Source organism: Cuculus canorus, chromosome 11 (genome assembly GCF_017976375.1).
Source record: "Cuculus canorus isolate bCucCan1 chromosome 11, bCucCan1.pri, whole genome shotgun sequence".
NCBI lineage: Eukaryota > Metazoa > Chordata > Aves > Cuculiformes > Cuculidae > Cuculus > Cuculus canorus.
The window spans coordinates 6,522,515-6,537,990 of NC_071411.1; the positions used below are offsets into that span (position 1 = coordinate 6,522,515).

Below are 15,476 nucleotides of genomic sequence, written 5' to 3' on the forward strand. Positions count from 1 at the left end.
TAGGCTCTCAGAACTGTTAGCAAAGTGTAGCATTTGGTGACAAAACTGGAATTCCAGCTAGGACAGCATATAGGAGGTTTTTTGTCTAGTCAGAAATTCTTATTCTTATCTTGTGATATTAAGAAAGGAAATTTGCTGAGGGTCAAAACTGGAGCACTTGCATCAAGTCTTAAGTTAAATGGAAAACAGTCCATCTTCAGCAAGAAATCAGGAAACTTCAGTTTTCTCCGTAGATCAATCACTTTATGACTGTTTGCTGTCATAGTACATCATGATTTCTTTTCTCCACTTGTACAACAGAAGTAATCTCGCTCATTTCCGTAAAGAAGGTGAAGGATTACCTAGTGACAAATGTGCTGAAGACACTGCAGAAATGCAAAGTGCTCCCAGTATCGTTAAAATCTTATCCCAGCATCTCAGTTAAATGCAGCACCTATTATTGCCTTTTAAAAAGGCTGGGCACAACTCTCCTACCTTAAAAGAAGGAGAAAAAAATCCAGTAATGACACTTATAAACTCTAGCACCCATCATTACCCGTGTTCTAACCTAAGGAGGCATAAATCCTTGCTGTAATCCACCAAGGATGAAACATACAGTAATATATAATATCATTAAACGAGGAGATATAAGCAACAACAACAAAAAAACCAACCCTCTCAAGACCTGGAAGAACTCATTTATCAAGCAGTTTTTGCTTGAAGGCAAGTCAAGTAATAACATGCACAACAGAGCCAATTTAAGGAACTTACATTCACTATATCATATTTAACAAATAGCTACAGGTAAAAATGATTGCAGGTTTATTTTCCCATTATTTGTTCAGAGGGGCTCTAGTGCAATGTATATTAAGAGAGGTGAGATTTCCACAATCCTTTCTAGGCAGAGCGTGATTTCAATGTTACTGACACTTAACAAGGAACTACATTTTGAGACCAGACTTTGTTGACACACGACATGTGGCTTAAGGTCAGTCAGTCTCACAATGTAAGTCACTGCCATCATTTAATTAGAAGAAGTACAACCCACGAAATCATCAGTGGTCCAACTGAGTAGGTACTGATTTCAAAACTTCAGGAGACTACTGGTAACGTTCAGACTTACAATATGGAAAGATCCTTTACACTTGACATTAAATAACTAAATAGATAACTAAAAGATGGTAGATTCAGACTAGATAGATGGAAGAAGTCATTTACAGTGAGGGTGGTAAAACACTGTAATAGGTCATCCAGAGAGGTGGCAGATGCCCCACCTCTGGAAATATTGGTTAGATGAGGCTCTGACCAACCTGATCCACTATAGTGGACCTTTCAATGTCCCTTCCAACCCAAACCATCCTATGATTCCATAGTCAGTATTTTTTAGCTGATAAGCACATACCTGGGATTCGGATTTTAAATTTGCCACTTTGCCCAAAACCACCATCTATTATTCCATCTTCTCCTGTAGACAGTTTGACTTTCAGACCCACGAAAATCTGGATGTTTGTTTCCTTTTTGAACAATGAACGACCGATCACACTGTAATCATCAATCACCTGCAAAAGAAATAGAGCTTCATGAGCCTACAATCCAAAGTGACAAAAAAAAAGCAATATCTATAAGATACACTAAGTTTAGCAACTTCTACCACCCTGCCCTTGGAAAACCATTTACCCTCAAATGATGAAACTCTAGATGAGCCATTTAAAGTGCAGAGTTTAAGGCAGTATGTGTCTAAAACTGTAGATGACTATGTGAACTAATATATTTCTTCTTTCACCTCCTTTCTACAAATATAGGAAGAACAAAACCTGCATCACAACATGCTTTAAAGATCAGTTAATTAAAACATCTTTTCTGCTTTGAAACCTTCCTACAGAAGTCACTTCAGTACCTACGCTCACAATAAGTCTATTCCACCCCTTATCCTACAGATAAGTACATAATCACCTACATAAGCATTCTCTGTCTCTTGGCTCCAGAACTGTGCTCCAAAAGCTACTTCCAAAGAAATGACGGAATTATTCAGAGTTTCTAAATAGAGCTTTTTAAACAGTCACCTTTACATAGTCATTGATTTGTTAAACTAAAAGCCTTATGACCATTGTATCCAATTTTAATTTCAAGGTTTGTAACCCAGTGGGAAGAACCATTCCAAGCTGAATTCTTAATTAAGCTATCAGGAACAAGAGGCAGCAAGGTGGGTGGGTAAGGCAAGATAAACAACCTTCCCTTAGGCATTACAAAGTATAAGGTGCAGTGAAGTGAGCCTAATCCTGTAGGTGTGAATATCCTTGTATACCTAACGCCTGGAGTTACTCCACCTCGTAGCCACAGCAAGAGCATTTATTTACTTATCAGAAGAAATAAGGGGATATTATTTAAATCTTTTCAAGATTTTTTTTTTTTTTAATGTGACTGAAGTTGCAGCTCTTTTTCATATTTTAGGAGCTCTTTTTGGATAAATCTAAGGGTTTCAAAGACCAAAGCGACTTGGAACGGCAAAGAATTATAACCAATTTTGAGCACTTCCCTTTACTCAGTTTAAATGATGACTCAAAGTATTGCGGTTTATTAAGCTACTTGCCTTCCCCAAAGCCTCTTCCATGAACAGTAGTGCATATACAGACTCAAATTCCTAGTGTTCTTGTTCACAATTTTGTTACATATGCATTTCTCTATTTTAATGCCAATCTCAGTATGACAGTAAACGTAGGATCAGAAATTCAGGTTTTGGTTTGGTTTAAATGGAATTTACTTGCTCAGCCATAAACAGCCTTGAAAGGACTGTGCAATATTAGCAAGCACCAGCAGGACCTCATCCAGTCCCAGACCACACGCACATGAAGGATGAGAAATGTCTACAGCCCTTCTTCCTTCTTTCACCTGGAAATGACAACAGTATAGGCAGGTCCGCTCCCAGCTGAGCAGAGGGTCAAGGCTGTAGAAGCAGCATCCGGATGTCTCAACAGCATTCACTGCCTGAACATCCACCCCACATCTTTTCCTAAAAGGTCGTGTTTCTAATTTTCCGTGTGTCTGTCCTCTTCATGCACCCACACCGACCACACAACACTCCAGCGAAACAGCTTGTGAATGACTAATGGTAATATCACTGCTTGGCAACCTCAGGCTTAAATTTAAAACTAAGTCTTTTACTAGAGCCACTGATAATAGGTGGTGGCAGGAGGGGAAGATAAGCTTTCAGGCACACTTGACTTTCTTCAGGTTCGAAACAGAAGACTGGCAGAAAAAGAAGCTGTTAATTCCAGCCCAAAGAAGCACTTAGATTCTCAAAACCTTCATTTTCCAGTTGCATTAGCTAGTGAAATAAAAATATTACTTCTTCCGATAAATCTTTTATTCCTAAAACAAGAATTTCAAAATGAACAACTCCTTCCTCCACTGCTGGCTACGCGCTGCTTAGCCCTATTCAACTCCAGCGAGGACCTTCCACATATCTATTATTTTTGTATTTACCCCCTCAAAATGGCACAGGAAGCCAACTTTAAAGACAACATAAACATATTTTATTTTTCCAAGAGCACTTCAAAGTTATCTTTAACTTAATTAAAAACGGGATTACAGGGTGAACGATCATACCAGGTTCAGTTCGGAGCCTCCCCAGCAAGGCTTTCAGAAAAAACCTCAGACTGATTTCTGTGAACAAGTGTTACAGTCATCACGTATCTTGGACTAAACTGGTAACGATAACCTACAATTGATGACTGTAACAGCAACAAAATCGAAGACCATTTAAGTATGCCATGCTCACTTATAACCTTTTGATTTTAAATTCCTTCATCTTTTATAAGTAAATGTGCTTTTAAGAGTCTTGCTCTTGCACACATAGTTTAGGAAAGTAACCGAGGGCTCCAGCTGCACTGCTCCTTTCACGCCGATGGTCAACTTGTTAAAAAATCCCTCCGTTTGGTGATTGATATGTTCTGTCCATATCACTGTGATTCTCTGGGCATCTCTCAAGGCCATTAGAAACAAACCACTGTGTTAGTGGTACTGAGATAAGAAGTGCTCAGTGACTCGTCTGAGCAGCTGTTTGGAGTAAAACCTTTATGACATGAAGCCTCAGACCCCTACACTAAATACTATACTTCACGGTTCCCCAGCCAGTCTATCACTATTTTCTCCCTGAAGAAGACTACTAAATAATAAGAGAACGCCGCAAGAACGAAGATAACTGATCAGTCTTTGCAGTAAAATAGGTGAAGGATGGATAATTAGTACAAAGGAAATGTCCTTTTGTCAGCTTTAGGACCATTTTATAAAATTAAAATAAAAATTAATTTTTGGGGTTTGTCTTGCTTTCTAAAAAGCCGCAGAAACGCATGTTGTTCTCTCCAATTGAAACTCAACACTTCCAATTACTTGAACCAGCAATTTACCTCCAATCGCTGGATTTTAAGTTAATCCCCTTTGAGTTCTCAGAACCTCTCCAATGGCAATCACTTTGCCTATTAGCTGAATAGCCTTTTGGGAGATCTTTCTGCTTTTCTCTCAAACACTCCTCTTTTTTTTTTTTTTTTTGTTATAAAATATTAACTTAAAAAGCCAAACGCCGCGAAGACAGTCAGGGATAGAGAGTCTGCTGTGAAGCAGCAGCAAGGGGCCTAGCAATGAGGGCAGACTAATTTTATTAACTTCAGGGAAACTTCAAAAAGCTTTAGGGCTTTAATGCCAGACAGAGACGACCCCAAAAGTCAGTTTAAGTGCTGCATAAACAAAGGATTAGGGCAAGAAAAAGCTGAAGGCTCCTTGCATTTCTTGTTTATATTGTCATATGACCTAGTGGGAGTGGGAGAGGGCTGCCTCGCTGACTTTAATCCCCCGTGGTGTACAGTGGCGTTTCAGTTCACTGACCTACATTACGATAATATTTTTTTAAATTTATGGGCAGAGGTGCAGCATCAAACTCACTTAAGGATCTAAAAAAAAAAAAAAGAAAAGGGGGGAGAAAGGGACAGAGGGGGAGGAATACCCAGAAGAGAAAAATTTTCTGGCTGGTATCGTCTCCCCCTCTCACTTAGGTTAGATCAGCAGCTTAGAAAGGGATTTCAAGTTCAAAGGGAACGTCTCTGTTACTCTTGTTTTATGGCTTAGACCAGAGGACACAATAGCACCGAGTTTATGAAATATCCCTTCCCACTTGGCTTTTGTGTTTGCAGGAGAAAAGTAAACAGCACTTTATAAGCATAGGTGAAGTACGTGCATCGCTGGCACAGGACGCTCCTGCTAATACCAAGAAGTTTCCAGAGAAAAATAACCACCTCACACTCCCATCTAAGCAGAATTTACTTTACCATATATTGTTTGCAAAACTACAGTTGGTTACATGTGTCCGCATTCAGTGCAAACCATAATATAATTTCAAGGAAAAATAACTCCCTGATTCCCCTTTGAGCGGGGATATCGAGCCATACTGTCCAGCCGGTTACACCACTCTCATTTTTAAAGATAACTTGGAAATTACTGTCATATGAACACCACCCCCCCCCCCCCGAACAATTCATTGCACACGTTTTGAGCAAATAACCCCACGTCTTAACACACCTGTAGAATAAAAAAGGGGGGGGATCAGAACAGAAACACACAGGAGGAGACAAAGTAGTGCCAGAATGTGATGGGAAATAAAGATTTTGAGACAGAGAAAGTAAAAGCACTGAATAGTAAAGTAGTAGAAAGAGACGCAGAGTGAGAAAGAATTTTTTTTTTCTGATTTAATCTGAAATTTTACGGTTTTAAATAGAAATTAAACTTTTTTAAAAAGCATAAAACCAGGTCTGAGGATTATTCTCAGCAAATCAAAAAATGGCCCATTGAAATCAAAGCAGAAAGCAGCATGAGGGGAGAAAGAACTAAAAAGAATCTATGACTAACACTGAACGTACAAAGTATTTTTATTACTTTTTTGTACTTCAGAAAAGTACACTTGAGACATCTTCATCACCAACGGTGACAGCTCATTTATTTCCAGAAAACAGTTCCGAGCACTTTGCATTTCTGTGTCAGAAATGGGAATATTTTGGAGGCTACAAATTCCTGTTTTCCTTTTCTGAAATGTGTGGCTTCATGCATTGAGAAAGTGATGGAACATGAGGCCACAAAAAGGGTGAAGGAGAAAGGAACCAAGAGGATTTCGCTGACTATTTGGTTTGACGCTTTTTTGATTCTCCAAACACTGTTCTAGCTCTTCGCTTGTCACTGAGAACGAGGTGAATGACACTGTGCAAAGGAAGGAGGATTTGGTCAGGCGCATTGTTTCCTCAAGAGCCTACATCAGCACAGAAGTATTAAAGGCTTTTCTTTCTGCAGTTCCCTCTGGCACTAGAAGCTTTTGGTTGTGTGCTGGGCTCTAAAGACCTACTGACCATCCTCCAAGTGAACAAACTAAACTTCTGCCCTTGAATATCCATCCAGGAGAAAGGAACGGAGATGAAAAGATCATATCTCATTACTGTTGTCTTAATAGAGCAAAAAGCCATCACAGACATCTCCACACACCCACTAACTTCAGTGTTCAGGGGTTTGCACCATCTCTCCCCAGCCTGTACTTCTTGCATCCAAGAAACAACTTCCTTACTCTGCCCTTCTCCTCCTTTCCTAGTCAATGTATGGTTGTATTCGAGAATTTCTAACAAGCAGCCATAAACGCCCTTCCCTTTGCTGAGCATTTTGCCATAACTTGGTTAAAACAAGCGCAGGAGTGGAAAAGGAACCTTCGGTGTTGACTCTGGACAATGAGTAAGAATGCATAACCAGATAATTTTAGATATTAAGAGGTCTATATATAACATCTGGTGCTCTCCCAGCACACAAAGTATAAACAGGGCACTAACTTTGTTATACACCCTGGTAGGGCAAGTTTCATCAACCTCTATTTAAAGTTTAGACTGTTACTACATACTATAGTGCTCGGGACCTCCCCCTCCAGACCAGCCAGACAGTTTGAAACGATGGAAAAGATTAAAAACCCTGTAATGTTCACCATCCAAGCATAAATCAAAAAAAGAGACTGTTCTATAGAACAGATCTGTAGATGCATAAGTCTTGACCTGGCCTTGTACGGCACTTCTCAGCAGCCACGACTCCAGTGGTATCTCTGTGACTTAAAAATACTCAGGCACTTTGTTCAACTATTTCAAAGTGTTTTAACTAGTAGACTCGGGTTTTGAGACCTTAAACATCCAAAAGGAAACAAAAAAAACAGTCTGTCCCCTCTCCGATGATATCTAACTCCAGCGTGTGGATCCTCTGCCCAAAGCCCAACACTCAAACACCTCTCTTGGATAAGTGCTTCCTTCTGCCACTTGGTTAACACGGTTTGTGGTATCAAACAATACAAGTCTGTGCTACACTGATGTATTTTTCTAACTCAAATCCAAGTGAAGGTGTATAGTAGGGGGATGGATACAGTTCAACTATATGCAGGTTTAGTTTTACTTTACCGTTTTACTTTAAAAATGCCTAGGAAATTACATTTATATAAACCCCAAGTTATTTAAGTTGCAGAATTGGGTGCTTAAGAAGTCAAGAAATGCCAGATGTCCATACAACCTAATTCCTGTCCCTCTTTGATATGCCTTACGATATAGTTCTTACATGACCACATCCAAAAAAATTTCACAAGAATCTTGCCTTATTTAAGTGCACAGGGTAGAGGCACAGGGGAACAGAATTAATGTTGCATAGGCAACTTTAAATCTGGTATTTCCTAACTTTCAAGTGCTTGATTTTGCAACCTAAGTAGTATTCTTAATTTATTTTCGTATCCAATAAATAAAATGGTGTATTGGTTGCCTTGCTGACAAACAGATTCCCCCACAGGTGACTCTTGCACAACCTCAGAAAAATCAACACCAGCTGTCCATACACTTGTAAGACCCAAAAGCATGTCTGCATTTTAAATTTAATAATATAAATAATAACCATAGGTGTTACTCAAACCTTGCAAAATTCTACTACCCAGTCATGTGGAACAAGTCATTCTTTTCTTGGTGAGTGAATAAAATACCAACCTTTTCATATGAGTAAGCAAGCAGATTCTGTGACTTAGCCGATACACTTTTAGGACAAAATTATTCTACTATGTTAATCCACATGTTCTGTCAGTAAAACATCACCACCCTTTTCTCTGTACTGTTTAACAGAACGGTATTTCTCTTTAATGAGCATACTGCCCTCCCTTCCTCTTCTCCCTTTCCCCACTAAACTTCTCAAACTCTTTTAAACTAAGCAAGAGTCCATAAATAAATGCATCTTTTATATTCCTATTTTACAGTGCATTTTAACTAGTGAATGTGCTGCGCACTTTTATTCACCTGATTGCCTTCATCTCTGTATTATTACTGTATTTAGCATACCATCAGCAGCCAAGCAGAACCAAACAAACTCATGTTCAGACTTCAAAGCAGGAAAAATAATAATTGTGGCGTCTGCGTGTTTACAGTAGGTGGAGTGACATCCACCACTTCTCCAAGCCAGAGTCACAGAAGGTTCTGCAGACAGCCGGGTCACTGCCTGTGCCTGCAGGCAGCACTCAATCAGTTCTTGCTGTACAGTTTGGTTTCGTTACTCACTCTGTGCCTGTATTAGTCTGCACACCGCAGCAGTCAGGCAGAAAATTTCATTGCCAGGCTGATGCAGTGTTTGACTTGCTATCCTGCTGGAACTACAGTGCCACTATAAGAAAATAGCAGATGAACATTAGGCCTAGAAGCCAACGAAACATTCTTTATCTAGAAATGTTAGCAGAATCTAACTATCTGAGCAGGTAAAATTTCCTTTTTGGCACTGCAACCATGCAACAGAAAATTGGAGGAACAGCATTTCTGTAGCAAATATTTTAAATATAACACATGGGCACAACTCTGTGAAGCAAACCCTGGTATTCCTGATACCTGTAAAGGATTCCATGAAAAAAGTACCAGTGTTGCTCACATATGATCTTTCCAAATAGGAATGTTCTGGCACTCCCATACTAACATAACATCTTCCCAAGCAAAGACAACCTCCCTAGAAGGTCTCTTCTTTTAAGTAAACCACATTGGATGATCCTATTCACGCATGGGTGAGTTGTTTTTTCCTCCCCTCTACCCTCCTTGGGCACTCTGGTTAACTGCTTGGCTACTATAAACTTCACACATGCTTTGTAAACTAAATATTGGTGCTTTCACTCATAAAAGGCCATGAGAAATTAGAAGACAAAATATGGCTGACAATGTTAAGAAATGTCATTTTCACAACTGCTACTTTTCAAAATGTCTGATTCGCTAAAGGGTCATTGCTGGTCATCACCAAAATTAAACACTATTCTCTCAAACTTCTTGCAGATCCTTACTAGAACTCATATACAGAGTTCTGGCTTTCTACTGAAAGGCCAGAAAGATCTTTTAAGCGATGGTGACAAAGACCTTGCGATTGATCGCTCAGGTACCACACTTGCTCTGATACAGCTCTTGTTATCCCACCGTAAGACGAGAAAAAAACCAACACTTCTAAAAGATGCTGAAAGATAAGCTTTTTCTCTTCCATTGAAGCTTCAGAAGAGATGCTCTGATAAAAATCTTGATAACTTACCCTGCTTTCACATCTTGCTCTTGTAGCAATACTTTTCTCCTTGAGGACACTTGGATTGCACCAATATTCAAACAACTAGTAACGTGTTATCGATAAGTGATCCTTTCATTCTCCAGAAACTAAGCATGTTGGGTATACGATGGTCTCATTCCCCATGAGAATGAGTTCAATAAGAAAAATCACTATCCAGCAACCCACGAAACTTGGGAACTGAGCAGCTATGAATAAAACCAGGACATCCCATAGTCGTGACACGTGAAAGGAAACTACTGAAGAAACAAGAGCAACTTGATTATCATCAAATACGTAAAGCCTAAGAGCAAGGCAAAAGAAAAAATACCTTAAAAACCGTGAAATATGGAGAGAATTAATTCTTAATATCAGAGCAACACACAAAAAGCACCTTTAGGAAGGACAAGCCCATTCTCATAGGAAAACATTCTGCTATGCTTAAAATTGGCAACAATCACAGGTGAGACATGCACGTACTTTTCACTACACAAGCTTGAAAGTGCAGAAGGTGCAGCTTACGCTGTGCAAGCAACGCAGAGAGTTTTCCTTCTCCTTTTGTTCCTGCCACAGAGCTAGTGATTTACGAGCATCCTTGACAATAGGACTCTGTGACAATCATCCTAAGATAAGTCCTGCTTGAGCAAACACTTCCAAAACAGGCAGAATATCTGAGTCACGCAGGAAAGCCTGGTACACATCTACAGTTCAACCTGCAGTTGAAACTCTCTGCACTCAACTTGTATGTCCATGGAAGCTAAAGAGCAAATAATGTGACAACTACAAAGGCTTTGTCTCGGGAACTGGGTAACAGCTTCATAAGTCATTAACCTGCAATGCTGTGCAGAGGTAAAATTCAGTGTGGAAGATATTTCAGAGATGGTATTAGGATCAATACAAGCATCTCTACCCACAGAATTGCAAAGAGCTGACTGATGTGCAGTCCCTCTCCCAAAGCACAAAACCAAGAGCAAAAGTAGCTGTTCATCATTTCCTCGTCTCCAACTGCAGAGGCCGTGGATCCGTTAAGGTTCAGCAAGCCTGCGTTCACAGCCAGCGCCCTATGCTGATTTGGAGGGACAAACTCTCTCCACAGCGTCTCCTATGCCCTTTTTTTCACCAAGATTCCCATGTCACGCTCCTTAAAGCAACACTGGTGTTCACAATAGCACACTCAGCCCTGCTTTTACTTTTTTATCAGTACAAGCCACTTGTTGCCAGCCTAGCTCTTTTTCCTATTGAAAGCACATTTGTCAGGCAGCCAAGGCTTTGCAAAAATAAAGTGTCCAGAGGGCGACAGTCTCTGCCTCCACATAACCACATCAGAAACATGTTCTTGACAGAAACTTCCTTCCAATGAACTTCTGCCCGTGTCACATCATCTTTAAATCATCACGTTAAGCAAATACAAATATTTGCCAGTGCCCTCTTGGTTCTGAGGGAATGGTAGATCTTGGTTTTCCTTAAAACTAACTCCTAAACACCCTCTCTAACCCCAAAATAAATCTGGTCTAAAGCAAAACAGGAGCATCCATGCCTATCTACAACATTTCAAAACTATCAGAGAAAATCCTAACTCCAGTTTGAATCACACAACTTCTTTGCAACCAAGACACAATCCCAGTATAGGTGTGGATTCCAGAATGTCCCAACCTGGTCACAAGCAAGTTTCCTGCACTGTGCAGCATCTCAGACAATACAAAGTTAGCCAAAAAGGCAGATGATAAATGTTTTAAAACCAAATTTCTCAGGTATTACAGCAATACATACCTAACCCTCCCCAGCAGATAAACAAGCAAGGATGTTAAAAGAGACGCTCTAGGTTATGCTGCGAACAGGTAAATTCAAGGATCCTGGTGAACTACAGTAGTCAGGCTTTGGTTCGTTCTCTCCCAGTGCTCCACTCAAGTCTTGGTATTAAACAAGACATTTTCTAGTTTAAGTATGATTTTTGTACTTTTAAAAAATATGGTGTTTACCCAGTTTGTAGATTTGACTTCTATGTGAAAGAGCAAAACTGTCACCATTTGGCCTTAAAGAGTCAAAAAAATTGATGAGAATAAGCATCCTCCTTTTATTAAAAAAAAAAAACTTTAAAATCCAAGGGGGGTGCAGTGCACATGGGGCACAAAAGAAAAGTTGTTATGCTGAAACTGAATGAATTTACAATCCTTACTATTCCATCAGTGCTCTGAAATTAATCAGAATAGGAACAAAAAGCCAAACTATAAATGCCCGATTTCTCCCGGGTGAAAGCAGCGTATTTATTTTAATCCTAGTAGCAAGCAGGGGGCTTGGGAGAGCCCACATCAGATTAGCTGCAGCCTTTTACAGACGGGTACCATTGAATTCCAGTGCAGCCCTGTTCTGAGAGCGCGTTTGAACTCCATGCTCAACCCGGGAAGGCTGACGTTACGTGTTCCTGCCTCCCTCTCTCCCAGCCTTTCAGGAAGCTATGAAGCTGATTTTCCCCAGCAATATTCTCTGGAGGAAAAGTTCACTTCTCGTGAAGGTAACATGTATTTTTTTAATTTTTATTATGTTTTATGCCTCCCCAGGGAAGGTGAGGAGGGGAGAGCTTCCTTGCTCAACAGAGAAAGAAATTTTCCTGTATCAGCGCCAAGAATAGACACCCTAAATCCAGCGATCCTAATCTCCAGCCATCCATCAGCAGCAGGGTGGGACCAGCTGATTCAGATTTTCTATTAGCTAGTGACTTTGTGTACTAAAATAAGTCACTGTACCACCCAATTGTTCCTGCTGCTCTCTGCTCCGCAAAAGCACAGGGAATGAATGCTGTAAGCACTTCCCCAGCAGGTCCTTTATATAACTGGCACGAGCCTCTTCCCACCGACTCGGGATCCCAAGTCCCCACATGCCCCTGTGACTTTACATCATGAGTGTTTATGACATTTGCTCCACTATCCTTTCGACACGCATCAAGGAAAACACCAACTCCAGGTATCTACGGTACCACAGGAGGCAGAATCCAAGAACAAACCTATCGTGCAGGCAGACAATTCGATGGCAACTGTTCATTTACAGAGCCAATTAGTATTCATACAGAGACCAAGACCCATACACAAGGCATGGTGTGTGGCAGATGAAGACAGGGCAAAAAAATGAAACCCCAAGCTCCGTATTTTAAAAGACACGGGAAGATAACAAAACAGTTCACGAATATATCAGGCTAATAAATGACTGTTGGTTAAATGTTCACATTCATTGGTTATTTTTTGGACCAGCAAATAGAATCTGCAAAACGTGATTAACATTATTTCATTATTTACACAGTAAAATTAATAGCAGAACTAAACTGGCAAAGGATTTGAAAGCAACACTAAATTAAAAAAAACACTTAAAACGCACAACCGAGGCTAAAGCAAAGTCTGTTAACACAGTCAGGTAACTCCTGCTGTTGGTAGTCTACAGGTTTTCAACTCCCATAGCCTAGCGTCATGCATTGGTAGCAAAAATAAAGAATTCAAGATCGGTTCACTTCATTTAAACATAATACACTAGGTAAACAAAGTTAAGAAAAAAATGTATATGAAGACTCTGGAACGTAACAGTGAAAATTCTGTAGCCCACCAATACAGGTAGTTACACAGAAATAATTATTTCCCCTTCCCACGTACAGCGTTAAAAAGACAGCTTACCCTCTCCACTTGTCCTTCTTTGTGCTTCAGTTTGTATACTTTCAGCTTTGGAAGGAAAGTCTCCGTGTAGTTCTTGTCTTCCATGCCTTGGAGCAGTACCCCATGGAACGCCAGCCTGCAGGTATTTGCATGAATATCTGTATCCAGCTTGGAGCCGATCACAAGGCACAGTCTAGGACAAGTGACCGGTTTTTCAAACTCTAGCAAAGCCCACTGTTGTCTTGGGAGCTGGACTTCTCCTGCTTGGTCATTTTCTTTGTTCTCCTCTGAAGAGCTTGAGTCCTTGGACAAATATTCCTCTTGATAAAGATAATCTTTTTCAAAATCAAAAGCATTTTCTTGAATTTCTTCATTGAAGTCAGCAGGGGCCGGACTGAAAAACATCACTCTTCCCATAACTGTTTCATGACCAACAGTGATATGGAACTTGGCCTTGGTCTGAAGAGCTCCTCGAAAATACTGGATTTTCTTCAGGGAAATTATTGCAGCATGGATGGTGTGAAGCGATTCTGGGGTGCAAATTAGGCCTCGTTCTAGTAGTTTTGGATCAAACTGGGTTACACAGATACCCACTCTGTCACCCTGCATAGCGTAAGTCACGGGAGTATGGAACATCTGCATGGACTTGACTTTCTTTGTCACCTATTAACAAAAGAGCAATAAAATAATTAAGCATTAGTTACATATTAGTGCAACACAAGCACAAAGCTACATACCACACCCTGCTCTCTTAAGATGACTGACCACCTAGGAGAGTTCACAATTCAAAAAGTACAAAGTGATCAGACTGAGAATATATCCCATCATTTAGAATTACCACAGATTTGAGCCTCTTAGCTTTTCTGCTTCTGTTCATCAAACTGTAAGATTATCGTGGCCACAATTATGTTGATATTCACATCAAAGATGTAGCACTACAATACCCATCCGTCCACATCCACCTATGTGACTGTTTTCCACAACTTTTCTATGAAAATAGCTTCATACGCTTCTTTGACTTGGTTGAATTCAACTGTAAAATGTTTGGAATAAAAAGCCTTTCCTTATAATGTATTTGTACTACATTGAGTGCAACGAAATCTTGAAAACTATTTCTGCAAAAATAATTAGTAAAGCAAGAATCTACCATCTCCTAGTACATATATGTGGAATACCATGGAAGTCCTCAAAGTTTTCTTGCAAAGATTTGAATGTTCATAAATATATGGCTTACATTGATGATGCTAAAACGCACCCTCCCAGCTGTAAGGATTATCGTAGAAAAAGTGCAGTACTGGCCACTACTGATACTTAAAATTTATTTAGCTCTTCCCAGATGCTATAACTGTTTGACCTTAACGAGCTTGCTATTGTGTTACTTATCTTAAGGAGTTTTCAAGGAGATAAAGAGAATAAAATAAGCTTTTAAAGATTAGTCTAGGCTGTGCTTCAACACACTAAACCAGTTTAGTTTAACAAGGCTTCATTTTGGCTTTTCTTTTAGTTCTGCAACCACCTTCTAATAAAACTCTGCCCTCCCTCCCCTCAACTTTGCACACAAACAAACGGGGTATTTTTTCTGATAATCCATTTACGTTGTCACCTGTTGCATTCATACTAATGCCGGATGCCTGGATAGACAACAGGTCTGCTTGAAGACCCTGCATTATATACCAAGCTTTTAATAATAAAATTATATTTTGGCAATAAAAAAATAAGTATTTATCTCCTCAATAATTATTAAGTACTTGGATGAGTAACAGCAAAATTATATGTGGCATATTTTTGAAAGGCTGGAAGGTTTAGAAGACTCTAGGAAAAAAAAAAACAGAAAAAAAGACTCAGGGAAACAAACTGCAGAAACTTAGAACAAAATAGAGGAGTAGATGAAAAGTCAGTTGGCTGAACTAAAACCTTCACTAACTGGAATACAGAGAACTCTCCAAACAAGTCAGAAAAAAATAGGCACAGGCAATATACAGAAAGTTGATAAAAAATATTCAGCAGCTGTACAGCTGCAAGAAAACAACAAAAATCCTGTATTCCTTCTGGAAAACTTAATTATACAACTAACAATGGTCATGAGCTTCACCACGACAAATATTGTTTGGATCTGTAGCTGCCAACCAAAACCAAAACAAACATCTTTTTTCAGACTACAATAAGTTACTACTGCAACACTTTTTAAATCAAGTGCCACATCAGTGCCTGTAGATTCTTGGAGAATCCACAGAATATTCCGAGAAAGGAGAT

The 15,476-nt window shown here is 39.7% G+C and overlaps 1 protein-coding gene across 1 annotated transcript in view; it reads right to left on the bottom strand.

Annotated features, from left to right (window-relative positions):
* The window catches only part of EEFSEC (eukaryotic elongation factor, selenocysteine-tRNA specific), a 120,018-nt gene that overhangs the window by 40,186 nt on the left and 64,356 nt on the right, over positions 1 to 15,476 (bottom strand). The window contains exons 5-6 of the mRNA XM_054076901.1: positions 13,245 to 13,886; positions 1,382 to 1,538 (exon numbers count right to left, since the gene is read on the bottom strand). Coding sequence (XP_053932876.1) covers positions 1,382 to 1,538; positions 13,245 to 13,886 — 799 coding nt within the window. The remainder of the gene's footprint in view (positions 1 to 1,381; positions 1,539 to 13,244; positions 13,887 to 15,476) is intronic.